This window comes from Semicossyphus pulcher, unplaced genomic scaffold (genome assembly GCF_022749685.1).
Source record: "Semicossyphus pulcher isolate SPU_LCO1_2020_fin unplaced genomic scaffold, fSemPul1.0.p SCAF_9, whole genome shotgun sequence".
NCBI classification, from domain to species: Eukaryota; Metazoa; Chordata; class Actinopteri; order Labriformes; family Labridae; genus Semicossyphus; species Semicossyphus pulcher.
The window spans coordinates 24,646,226-24,659,607 of NW_027211770.1; the positions used below are offsets into that span (position 1 = coordinate 24,646,226).

Sequence of the window (13,382 nt, forward strand, 5' to 3'; positions counted from 1 at the left end):
ACAAGCGGCGCCCAGTTAGTGACTCGTTTTCCATCACCCAGCAGTGGTTGGTCTGCCAGAGAGGGTAGGCGGAGCTAAGCGGCTGCTTTTCCCGTCTCTGCAAGTGTTGCGAGTAAACAGTAATCTACTATGGCTGAACAAACAAAGAAAAGATTGATGACTACAGATACAACTTCAAAAATAAGTGAAAATCCAAAGAAAAAGAAACAAATTGGACGCTCAGATGAAGCAAACAGTCTAAAAAGGAAAGCGACCGTCAGCGAGGAAAATCAAGAGTTACAACCGGAGCCAACCGAGGACGTCACACATGCGACACTGTCTGGATACCTGGAAAGTGTGCTCCTGTAATATCTGTTTATCGCCAAAAGGTGCCGCCAAAGAGTGAAACTAAAATGTTCGACATTAGCACGTTAACCAAAAGCAAATGCCAAAGAAAGAAGGAAAGAAAATTAAAGGCCAATAAAAAAACACACAACAGCCGTGATTGTTTAAATGTACAAAGTTGCACAGGTCTTTTTTATCAGTATTTGAAAAATATTCAACAATGAAAGTTAAATCAAACAGTAAGAATAAGTAATAACAATAATTAATATCAGCAATAACTAGACTTAAAATCTGAACTTTTTAGTTGTTTTTTTTTTTTTTTACTGATACACCTGAGGGAAGCAAATCAAAAGAGAACCCAGAAAAAATAACCACTGAAGTTCAGAGAGAAAAAAAAAATCACAAAATCAAATCAAGACAAGCTCATACAGGGTCACTCGCTTCATCTGTATGTACAGCACATTCGCTCCACAACTGTGCGGGACAGCGGTGATGAAAAGAAGAGTGATGGAAATGAAAAGTCGCTCCGCAGTCGGCTCTCGGGCTCGCAGCCTTTAGCATCAGTATTGGCAGCTGTATGGATTCACATGTAAAGGCAGAGAAAGTACGACAGAAACAGGAAAACCCATTTGGAGTTGGCTCGGAAATGTATTCTTTTTCCTTTTATGTGGGTGTTACAGCCACAAAACTGACAGAGCGTTTGTCACCTTGACTTTAAAGGCTGAGAGGACTGAGAAAGCGTCGAACCCAAGCATACAGAGGAAACACAACCCGACTTCAGCTTTTTTAATAAATGGTCCCTGGATGCATAAGACACTGCCACTTTCCTGACACCTCCGCACTTGAAAAAAATCATTCAAGCTTGTTTCAATAAGAAACATGACATCAACATTAGTTTGGAGGTGGCTTCGAGGATCACATTTCATGTTTGTCTGTACATTAATCAATATTCATTACAATTCAATCCTTTTATAAATGTTACTTTCTGTCAAATCTCACCAAAAGCACATCACTGGAAAAGAGGGAAATAGAAATGCAAAGAAACCTTTGGTCAAAGAGTGAACTCACAAAGGAAAAAATGCCATGACGAGAAAGGAGGAAATCATTCATCACCAAAGATTAACAAAACAACGAACTCAAAGAGCAAAACTCAAGTGGTTTTCTATACGTTTCTCTCTCTTTCTAACAATATGGCCCGTAGTTCAACCCTCCTCCCGTACATTTGGGTCTGCAAGTTATACTGGTTTCCTCACAGAGGAAAGAAGGAAAGAAAAAGGTGCTCTTTTCATGAAAGTCATGTTTGTCTTGATTGTCCACAAAAAAGAAGTGCCAGCAGGAAGTAAACCCGGCGAAAGGATATACAATCACAGCGTAAAACGACAACATCCTTTACTGGAAAGGAATCGAGAGTCCATAACAAGCTCCTGAAGAGACTCTGAACCTGCATTAAATTGGTGTTTGCAATATTTGTGTGACTCTGTGTGCACATGAGCTGTGCAAAATGTCTCTGTGTTCAGTCTTATTCAGAGACCGTCTTGTCCTGTGTTGCTTCGTCCTGCAGGCAGCTCTTACGGACGATGGGCAGCGGATGGGCTTCCGTGTTGAACACCCAGTCCTCAAGCGGGAGGAGGTCGTCGTCAGAGAAGAGCAGGTACAGATACCTGAGCGAAGAGGAAGAACAGCCATTTAATTCAGCCAACATCCTCAAATACTGTTATATGTTTCTACATACTGATTGAATTTAATACTTTTATGCCTTTATTTATAGAGAGGACAGTGGATAGTGTTGGAAACAGAGGAAGAGAGAGTGGGGAATGACACTTAGCAAAGGGTCAAGAGTGGGAGTCGAACCCGGGGCCGCCACATCGAGGACTATAGCCTCTGTACATGGGCTGCTGATATAACCCCTGAGCTAAACTCAGACCATATACTGTATACTTTTCAGATGAGGAAATCGATATAACTTCCATGTCTCATGTCTATGAGGCTTCAGCCAGCAGTTGATTAGCTTAGCTTAGCATTCATTATGGAAACTGGGTGAAACAGCTAGCCTAACTGTGTTAAAAGTAAAGATGCACAGGTTGCTGATTAGCGCTTAAATTATGCATCACGTGTACAGAGGCTCAGTCCTGAATGCAGCTGCCCCTGGTTTCGACTCTGACCCTCTGTGCTGCATATCATCATGTCTCTTCCGACAATCGTCACTCTATCCACTGTCCTGTCAAATAAAGGCAAAGGCCAAAAACATAATCTTGAAAAAAAAAAAAAAAGTAAAGATGTCCCGCGCCAATCCTTAGCCAATCATGGTTGATCCAAGTCTAATCCTCTATTTTCTCCACCCTAGCCTGCCACTGTTGCAGTGTGTCTGTGCAGCCAGGTACTATAGAGAGACATTTAGCCTAAATGAGAGTACAAATTAATTTCAGAAAGTCTTATTTTTTATCATGCAGTGTACAGATGTTCTAAGATTCTGTCCTGCAACAATATAGGTGGTATTCAAAAGGGCAAAAGGACAGTGAAAATGGACAACAAACTTGTGAGGGACATCGCTTGACAAAAGGTAACCAAAACCACCAACCAGACCTTTAGCGCTCAGCAATTAACTTGATATATTTATGAAATAATACAAGCTCTGGTTTTACAGCTGAGTCATGTGTAGTTGACTGTTTGAGTCATATTTGTTTTGCCAAGCTGCTTTAGGAAATTGCTGAACAAAATACAAAAACTATTTTCTGTATTTGTGAAGACAGCATCAGGGTAGATTCAGGGCCACAGAAACAGTGAGGAAGGCTGACAGTATATTTTATTTTTCATGAGATTTTTGGACAAGAACAAATAATAGAATAAAAACTAGTGTTATTCTTGAACCACTCAACCAGAACATTTTCTTAGCATTTGCCACAGGTGTTTCTGCAAAGATGCTTTGCAAGCTGAATCTGGTATTAGTAAATAATTCATGAGCAAAGATCTTCTTGTCAGGATTTGTCGCTTCGCTTTTAAAGGAGGATGCACATCAGGGAAAGTGATGTAGCAGCACGGTGCGGCATCAAAAGTGTGACTCTCTATATCCTGATGCCCTCGTCAGAAAAAGAGGGTCTTTCTACTGATACAACTTGGCCTCCAGGAAAGGTTTACAAGACTTAATGACCCAAAATGGCGGGAGGTAACAGGAGGTTTCTTAACTGCACACAATCTACTGTTTCTTTTACAGCATTCAGTGCTGGACCCTGAATTACTTTCTACATCTATGATGATTTACACATGCAGATTGTACGGTGTCTTCTGCAGCAGGGAGATGCGGTGAGGAATTAGAACCTACTTGAGTGTCTCTGAGAGGAAGAAGCTCTGCTGCATGTTGTCGTGGCTGACTGACACAGTGTAAACGTCACGGATGCCAGAGAAGCCGGACTCCACTCTGCAGTTCTGCTCCAGAGCCTGACAGGAGATGAAGAGGAAGAGAGCAGGTTTACATAAATGTGTACACATATCCCCTCTGAAGAATGTCTTTTTCTGGACAAAGGGAAGGACATTTCTTGCGGGTGCCTACTTGAAATTGAACGAATAATGTAATTTCTTCCTACATGTATGTATTCGCCAACACAATAAGCTGTCAAAGAGACACCTCTTCACTTCTTCAAAGCAAATTTTTTACAGGCTGTACAGATGAAATCATAGGGCTGATGACTAAAACCTATTCTTCTGATATATAATTGTGCATAGAGAGAAACCACTCGACTCAACTGTGTCCATGTACATCTAAAGAAAGAGAAAGCTTCAGCGGCTTCACAATAGAAGCCCAAGCCATGCTACATCTGACAGGGGCTAATGGAGAGTGGCTGAGCTAGCCAAGCGGATTAGCACATTATTAGCCCTGCTACAAAGGCCTGGTTTATACGTGCTAATTAACAAAGACCCCAACGTGTTAATGCTTGATGTTCTCCAAGAGATGCCTTGTGCTCTGCTTTCAACCTTTGTGCCCGATAATTAAAGGCCCGTCAAACTCGTCAGCCTGATCTCTCCACTTCTGTGCTCACTAAATTAATGCGGAATCTATCATGGCAGCCCTCTGCAGTTTACTACAGCTAATGTCCTGTCTGTTGCCACATTAATAATGGTGCTCCCTGCACCACCTCCACCTCTTGCTCGGGGGATTGCTTGATCTACAAGCTAATGTATAGTGCCACACGCGAGCGAGGAAGCTGGGTGAGGGTAATTGAGGGTGTTCAAGGGGCTTGACATAATAGGTAAGTACAATTTATAAAATCAGCCGAGCCACTGCTAAGACAGAGTATAGGTTACAAAATTATAATGTATCGGCCACTTAGAATAATGTCATGGTATATCTTTGTACCACACTTGCCTAAACATCAGAATGTAAGAGGGGTTGTATTATTCGGTGCTCTTTGAATGGAGCTGAAAACTGGTCAGTACATGACTTTACATTGAAGGAGCAGTTTGCCCCTGGAAAAAGCCGCTGTCAGTCAAAGCTGGTGTTCTCTGTAATCCATAGAAGCAATAATATTTGAAATTGGCGCCATAGCTGTGGAGAAAGTTGTACAAACAGCTTGTGGTTTCGCCCATTCTGCATTCCTACAACACCCAGCGTGAATTGCGCCCCTCCTTCTGAAAGGAACGGCCCAGCAAAGACGCTGGAGTGAAATACTACTGTTTTTGCTGCAGGCAATGGCTCAGAGAGCGCTACAGAATCCGAAATATGATGAGAATATACCAGTGGATCGTCTAAAAAAAAAGCAGTTTACATTTCAATTCTGACGATTTGGAACGAGACATGACATCGGAGGCGGGCGTCCTCCCTTGAGGAAGTGTAGCTTAGCAAGTTCCCTGGCCTCCGCCAGATGACAAATTTTACATAGTCTGATGGAGGTTTTCCAGGGCCCACTGGAGAAGCGGATAGCGTCCTCCAAAGGCACAGAGCGAGATTGCATTTTTTTCCTACCATAATGGAATTAGCTCCCCATAATAGCATGATAGGACTGAGGTTGAAAGTCAGTAAACTGGCCCTTTAAGTTCTGTTAAAATGGAGCTGAGACCTGTTCAATGCCTGACTTTACATGAAGAGATTGATTTTACCCTCAATAATGCTAGGTTAGCACTTTCCTCTTTGACTGGGCAGTTTTGCTGGTTGTCATCCTGTGTTATCAGAACCACATGGGCACATGTAGAGAAATCAAATTCTGGTTACAGCCAGAATGTGTTGATGTTATTCTGTGTTGTCATAAAGAGGTAGAGAATCCAACTGGACCCTGAATCATATATCAAAGAAATGATACAGACAGAAAAAAAGAGCCTTTTTGTACCAAATACAGGAGTCCAGTTATGATGGGGTGGCTAATTTCCAGTTATTTTAATCACCTCAGAAATATAGAGTGAGAGAGATTTTTACTGCAATTCTCTTTCTTTTTGATCTGTGCTGACATGGTGACACTATGTGTTACCATGGTTACAAAATTGCCTAATACATTTCGGCTGTTTAGCTCTCAGATAAGGAGATAATTTCTTTAAACTTTAAGATCAGCAGATGGATTATTATAGTGGATAAGCTTTTAATTCATGCTGTTATCATACTTCTACCAGCATTACATCATGTTGATGGGCTGCTCTGCTCTCATAAATCCAATTGACTGGCTGGTACAGTAAACATAAATAGTCCTTGGATTACTTTTTTGTTGTTGTTGTTGACCTTTGTCGCCCCCAAAAAAGAAAATCCCTGAAGCACTGTTTCTGTTTCTCTCCTACTTCTTGGCAGGTAGCTGTGTACCAGCAGAAGGTAAACACAGCTGTGTCAGTAAGCATGCGTAGCTAGCTAATTCTAGCGAGATGGCAGAGAGGACAGCGTTTACTTTTTGAAAATATTCACAATATTTTGAATTTTTGGGTGAAAGGCACGAGAACAACATGATGGTAAAATGTAAGTTGCGTCTGGAGGATAAGTGCTCGTCAGGTGTGAAGAGTTCGACTTCAAATTTGAAGAAGCATCTGCAGCTAAACACAGCTCCACAACACTGGTGGAGACTAAGAGCCTGTGTTGTAATGTTACCATTAAGACAGTTGTGCCTTATACTGTTATTAGGCTACAGAGTTACAGATTATGTAAACTAGGCGATACAATGACGCTAGAGTCAATACATTTAAAGGTAGATGTACAGTAGGCTACACGCCATCCAGACAACATGACCGACATGCGTAACGTGTAGCAAAGGGGGGTTTGATGTTTGGTAACACAACAGTACTTTAATACATTACTTTTCTAGTAGATAACGCAGTAATGTAATGAGTTACTTTAAAAGGTAATGTTACCTAACACTGATTAACACTGTGTATGTGTATCTCACCTCCACAGCCTCCCATCCCCACTCCCTGTACTTGGGGTCGTGGGTGAGTCTCCACATGTACATGTAGCTCTCGATGACTTCCGGTCGGAGGATGTAATATCTGTCGCTCAGCCTGGTCGCTGTGGCTTCAGCTCCGGCGTCAAATCTGAACCCCTCTGGTCCCAGTTTGGTGGCTGAGGGAAACAAAAATAAAGACAGAACACAGATTTATATTTCAACATATTGGCATTAGCACTTTTCTGCTATGCTACATCTGACGTCCTTTGTAGGAAACTGGCTTTTTGTTTTTGATCTTTTGTGCAAGTGAACAAACATCACAGTGTACAGACGCTGTTTAATTACTGTTAGTTTAAAAAATTAAAACGCTTGCAGCTAAAGTTAAACAATTAAAACATCTCCAGCTGCCCAGATGGTCTGTTGGCTTCTCTTTCTCTCTCCCTATTCTTCCATCATATTTCGACCATAATTCAAGACTGCATGGCAAAGAGATTCTATTCATGATACCGCACAAAGGAATCTATTCTTGCCGAGGTCAAGGCAGAAACATCGGCATGGCAGCGTCTTCAATTTAGAAACATGCTTGGAGAGGAGGTTGTATTATATCACACACGACCAATCTGGAATTTTCTTTCCACCACCTCTGCTCTATCGGCTTAGACCTTTTTCTTTCTCCGTCTTATCATCTGTGATTGTGGCCGACCACTGTGTAGCCGCTCGGAAAATTGGCCCTTGTTGCAGGAAGTCGGTTCTTTGAGGTTGCTGAGGGTTTGTGAGTGGCTGCATCCAATTGGAACAGACAATCATGTTGCAATAAGGAGTGAGTGTGGGCCAGGGCCACCTGGTCAGCCAGTACATTATGGTATGAGTGAGTGATTGAGCACATAGAAGCAAGACAAGGAGAAGCATGAGAGAATTCAATATTTACTATGTGACTGTAGAGACTTTCCGTTACACTTGTCTTTTCATGAAGTGGTGATGACTGGGTGGAAATTATAAAAAAACAGGTGTATGGTGGCTGAAGAGACGTCGGACGGACAACACGATACTGAGGAACCATTAAGACAGGAAGATACATTGCTACTTGAAGCCACCGAGGCAATTTGTCCCAGAGGGCTTTACAATCTGAACAACATTGGACACCTTCACTGCGTCAACCATCCAATTGAAAAGGGAAAAAATACCGGAAACAAACGAGAAAGAAGGGTGAGAGTTGTTGCCTCTGATACTGCCTAAAGTGCTGTATCTAGTATCTCTAGTATGCGAGTCAATGCACTGATCTGATATAATTTATGAACTCCAAAAATCAACTGGTCTCAGGTAAATTATCATCTGACAATAAACAATAAGAGCTAGAGAAGAATTTAATGTAAGTTAAAGTGATAATCTCGAAGAGTTTCATTTAAATAAATGTCTGTTAAGTCACTATCTGTCGCCGAATGAGGTAACACAATGGTGATTGAGCCTATGGCCCACTGATGAAAGCCTTTGCATTTGCAGTATTACAGACTGGCTGTCTGTGGCGACATTAGCGGAAAAAAATCACAAGCGGCGCCCAGTTAGTGACACGGTTTCCATCAGCCAGCAGTGGTTGGTCTGCCAGACAGGGTAGGCGGAGCTAAGCGGCTGCTTTTCCGCTCTCTGCAAGTGTTGTGAGTAAACAGTAATCTACTATGGCTGAACAAACAAAGGAAAGATCGATGGCTACAGATACAACTTCAAAAATAAGTGAAAATCCAAAGAAAAAGGAACAAATTTGACGCTCAGATGAAGACAGTCTAAAAAGGAAAGCGACCGTTAGCAAGGAAAATCAAGAGTTACAACCGGAGCCAACCGTGGACGTCACACATGCGACACTGTCTGGATATCTGGGAAGTGTGCTCCAGCAATTACCGTTTATCGCCATAGGTGCCGCCAAAGAGAACAAAACTGAAATCTTCGAGATAATCACTTTAAAGCTCGTAAAATATCAGTTTTTTCTCATTCATTTTTATACAGGGAAACTTGGTCCGATAGCCAAATCTAGGTATGGGAATCGACACCAACATGGAAAAAATGGTATCGAAACATCTCTAGGAGAAATCTTCTCGATGGCTGGAAAGATAAACAATAAAAAAGTGTTGTATATAATCTGAGTAGACAGAAGAAACACGAGCAGCCTGAAGCTTTGCATGTTAGAAACTCTCTATTCGTTCCCATGACCTTTATTTACCATAACCGCATAAAGAACCAATCCTTTCTCTGAAATCACCTGTGTGTTTCTAGTGTATGGTGAAGTGTGTTATAAGTATTTTCCTTCATGTGGATGTAAATGCTGTCTTCTTTCAGTAGTTAATTAAAATGCCTTTCACGTTTAAAGGTGTCTTGTAGAGTTTTCTTGTAAACAAAGTTGTACTGAACAAACACACTGTGTATCCTCTGTGTAACAGAACACTCTGAAACCATTGGCTTTAATGTTCTTCTGTCACTCGTGTATACATGTCCTTGCAGACACATGGAAGACAATAAAACTTCCAAAGCCCATCCACCGGCTACCAAAAGTCTTAAATCCAGCCCTCTTTTAGAGCACCAACACAGCCTAACCATGCCTCACCTGTCGCTCACATGCCTCACTCCTCTCCTCTCCTACACTCTTCATTACATCTAACTGATTCCTGAACCACCACAGGGATCTTTCCAATCTCTGCTTCCTGGCTTCCTGGCTGCCTGTTCTGAAGCAGTTGTTGATGCTTGTGATTGAAATGGAAACACTAATTCAGCAGAGAATCATCGGTAACTCACGGCGCCAACAACACAATCGATTTTCCACAACTCCGTCTGATGAAAAGCACGTCTGCGCCAAACGTTATTTAGAAGTTAGTCTCAGATTTTGTTCGACCTGCTTTGGGGATTAAAGAACAACCTTTCATGCCAAGTACATTTTTGGTCTTTGCTCTGTTTTCTTTTAAGCAGCCAGGGCTTATTAACAGTAATTATGCATATTAAGTCTCAATCTCATCAAGCTAAAAGAGGTCTGGAAGAAATTGGAAACAACTTTTGCATAATGAGGAGTTCGAAAAGCGCAGACAGACATTTAATTGGCTGCAAGGTTAGAATACAAACATCCAAGAAACTGACCTCTGTGAGCTTTATACGTGTCCTACTTAGCATGATGATAACCTTTTTAAGACTGCATATGCTTTGTTTGGCCAGCAGTTGCTTGAAAAAAGGGTTGTCACTTCCCTTACTTTTTTATATAAACATTTCATTTGTTTCTTTTTCAGAAAAGCAGGCAAAAATTGAAGTGCTCCTTTCAGATGTAAAGGGAAAGGAAAAGACGAGGGAAGATTCAGAACAAACACCTATCTTAGGTTTTAATGGTGATCTGTTTTGATAGATGATAATGTTAATCTGAAAATAAAGGTCATCGAGGCGTTGTCCTCTCCGTACTGTGATGTAATCAAAGCAGTGTTGACGTATCTGTTTGATTCTACTCACTTTACATTTATAAAGCTCTGGGAAACATTTAGAGACCACTCGAAATGCCCAATCCAGATCTGAACCCCATTTAAAACCTCCTGAATGTGATGGAGAGGAAGATGGATGGTCGCAAGCCATCGAACAAAGAGAGAGAGAGACTGAGTGATTGACTGGTGGAGAGCATGCTAAGATGCATGAAAGCTGTCATTAAAAACCAGGTTTTTCCACCAAATATTGATTTGTGAACTCTCCCTAAGTTAAAACATGAGTATTCTGTTGTTTAACATGAACATGAACTTGTTTTCTTTGCATTATTCGAAGTCTGAAAACATCTTTTAGTTCTCTTAACCAGTCGCCATTTTCTGCAAATTAAAGACCTAAATGAGAATATTTGATTTGGATGTTGGGAGAAATGTTGTTTACAATAAAACCAAAGTTTATTTTACACAAACACAAACCTATAAAAGTAGCACCAGAAGAGAACATATTTTTACTGTGGTCAATTAATTTTTTCCAGAGCTGCACATAAAGTACTATTATTATTATATAGAACTATTTCTTGTCTTTTTGTTCCAGAAGAAAAGAATGATTTCCTGCGCCAATTACAGTTTAATGCTGAATCCATGACATTTTCATATGATTAAAAAAAAGTCCCAGCTGTTGAGATCAGCCAAGAAGAAGAAGGCATATTCTGGATTCGGACAGGGGTGCTACTTTAAAAAAAAAAAAAATCATGTTTCAATGAATTTGACTCCAACCGACATAGCCTATACGAAAGAAAGTTGTGGCTGTAATTTCACCGGTGGTCGTTAAGATTCAAGCTCGATGACCGGCTTGAAACTCCCTCTTCCACCTTCTTGGCTTCAGCTCACAAGTGAAATTCACGCAGTAAAATCTGCTCTAACCGTCTTGTTAATTCCTAGATGTAGATGTAACGACTACAGATCAAATGTTCATTTTTTGCTACACTTTAACCACAGTTAGAGTTAAAATAAGAAGTGACAGCCTTAGTTTCACACGCTGTCAGTCTCTCATGTTGCCATATTGTACAACCTCTCATTCATCTCAATAGTAGAAGCTAAGCATTACAAGTCTATTACCTCTCTTCTATAACCTTCCCCTCTGCCTGCTACGTCTCTTACATCCTCATTTTCCAGCGTCAGTCTGCTGCTGTGAAGGTGGCAGAGATCCAGAGGAGCAGAAGGAGAGTCGTCATGGCATCAGTATTTAAGACGCAGCTAAAAAGCAGCCACTTTACGCACATCCAAGAGCAAATCTCACCCTCTCTCTCTTTTCTCTACAGAGAGCTAATCCAAGAGCGGCTAAGCACCATCCATTCCCTCTAATGAGTGAAGAGAAACCTGGTGGAGGACAATGAAAGAAAGCGCCAGAGAAGCCTTTTGGGCCCGCAGATCAAAAGTCTTCCAAGGAACCTGTTATGTGCATGAGTCACATTAGCGTATGGGGAAGCGCAGGCGAATGAATACTTGAGGATGAATGTGTGCAGCCCATCCAACAGTGGAAGGAGCAGAAAAAAGCTGGAAATTAGCAGAGGAGATTATTGTCAGGGGCCAAGACAGATGCCAGGGAGGAGAGGAGCTCAAACATCGTCTCAGAAAAATGTGGGCAGACTCATTTCTCTCTTTTTTTATCCTCCTTCTTCTTTAGCGTCCATTTTCAGTCTGTGTGCAACCGTATCAGATCTCTTCTCCCCTCCTTGAAACCAAAGTAAATTTGCCCGTGGACTTTTTTTTTAATCACAATGTTTACTCTCCTTCTCCTTCTTCTTCACTCTCTTCTAAATTTCAGCAAAGTGTGATTATCAGTCTAAACACAGAGACACCTCCATGTCCGCGGTTGCTGCCTCCAGCTGTGACACGTTAGAGAATAATCCAACTAGAACTGTAATTCTTCGCTGCTCCTTATTAGGCCTGTCGTCTCTCTGCTGAGGTGAAGCCACCGAGAACGATTTCTCCTCTCGAGTCAGGGCCAAATGAAAACGCCTGAGGCTCCTTTAATTTACAATATAGCTCCTCTAGACTCTTAATTTTCTAACTCCGAATGCCACCATAACCTTTGTTAACAAGACAGCTAAAGTACTGCACAACAATAATGAGCCGTAAAATTTCACTGGCTTTCTTAGAAGAGTCAGTCTGTGCTGTGGTAAAAAAAAGTATTTTAAAAAGTGTGAGCATGAAATACACATACACATTTTGGATGAAAGCAAGCAAGACTCCAGCAAGTTTTAAGAATCTTAGATCTAATCTTTGGCAAAGCCGTGCTCAACTATCTCCAACTAGTTAGCAGTGCTCCTACTCCTGCGTTAAATATCAGTGCATTTGCTCGTTTGCAGTCCAATTAAGTAGTTTATGAGGCAGAGGACCGGGAGACGGCAAAGCTTTTATTCCCACCGTCTCCTGACATCATTCAGCAGCCGTTGGCATGGTGCAGCTGTTCGGGAGATGACAGAAGATGAGGACACTCTCATTGCTATCTCCCCCTATGCCAACTGGGGAGCTTTGATGGGTTCTTGCTAGAGCCCACACAACAAGCTGTTATGCATCCTTAATTAGCAAAAGAGGGCCAGTTCACCTCCAGCATGCACTTAGAGCATGCCCTATAATTTACAAAAGGCCCATCAACTGTAAAATGTCTGATTTTTGGGGCGCTAGTTTAGCTCAGCGGTTAAATCGTGCAGAGGCTACAGTCCACTCAGCGGCCCCTGGTTCAACTCCCACCCTTGGCCCCCTGCCACATGCCATCCCCACTAACTCCTCCCCTGCTTCTGACACTATCCAATGTCCTATCTCTCTCAGTAATGCATAAAAAGCCGAAAACATAAATAAATAAATAAAAAATGTGTCTGATTTTTGCAGGGAAAGATAAAGACCCCCTTGTTTTGCAACATGTTGTGAAGAAAAGTCATCTGTAAAATGTCATCATGTTATTAAAAAGTCATTGAGTCCTCAAAATAGTCCAGCAACCTGACTCAAACATGGCAGGATGCATGATTTTCTTTTTCCCACTCTGACTGATCTGTCACTTAAAGTAGATACCAGGCTCGCTGTGAGACAGAGTAGCCAGCATGCTGCATTAGCCTGCCAAGCTAGAGGTCAGTCAAGGCTGAAGCAAAAAGAGCTTCTTAAATCCCCAGTGTTTCAAGAGAGATCAGTGCATTGTGGAAACATTATGACCTTATTGTGACAACACATAAAAACTTCTTCCATAACTCCTACTCCAGTCTGTCAT

General features: G+C 41.6%; 1 protein-coding gene across 1 annotated transcript in view; it reads right to left on the bottom strand.

Moving 5' to 3' along the window:
• Positions 1-519: 519 nt before the first annotated feature.
• Positions 520-13,382, bottom strand: part of LOC138584418 (mannosyl-oligosaccharide 1,2-alpha-mannosidase IA) — a 228,521-nt gene continuing 215,658 nt past the window's right edge. The window contains exons 10-12 of the mRNA XM_069656649.1: positions 6,678-6,850; positions 3,644-3,759; positions 520-1,985 (exon numbers count right to left, since the gene is read on the bottom strand). Coding sequence (XP_069512750.1) covers positions 1,844-1,985; positions 3,644-3,759; positions 6,678-6,850 — 431 coding nt within the window. The 3' untranslated portion in view covers positions 520-1,843. The remainder of the gene's footprint in view (positions 1,986-3,643; positions 3,760-6,677; positions 6,851-13,382) is intronic.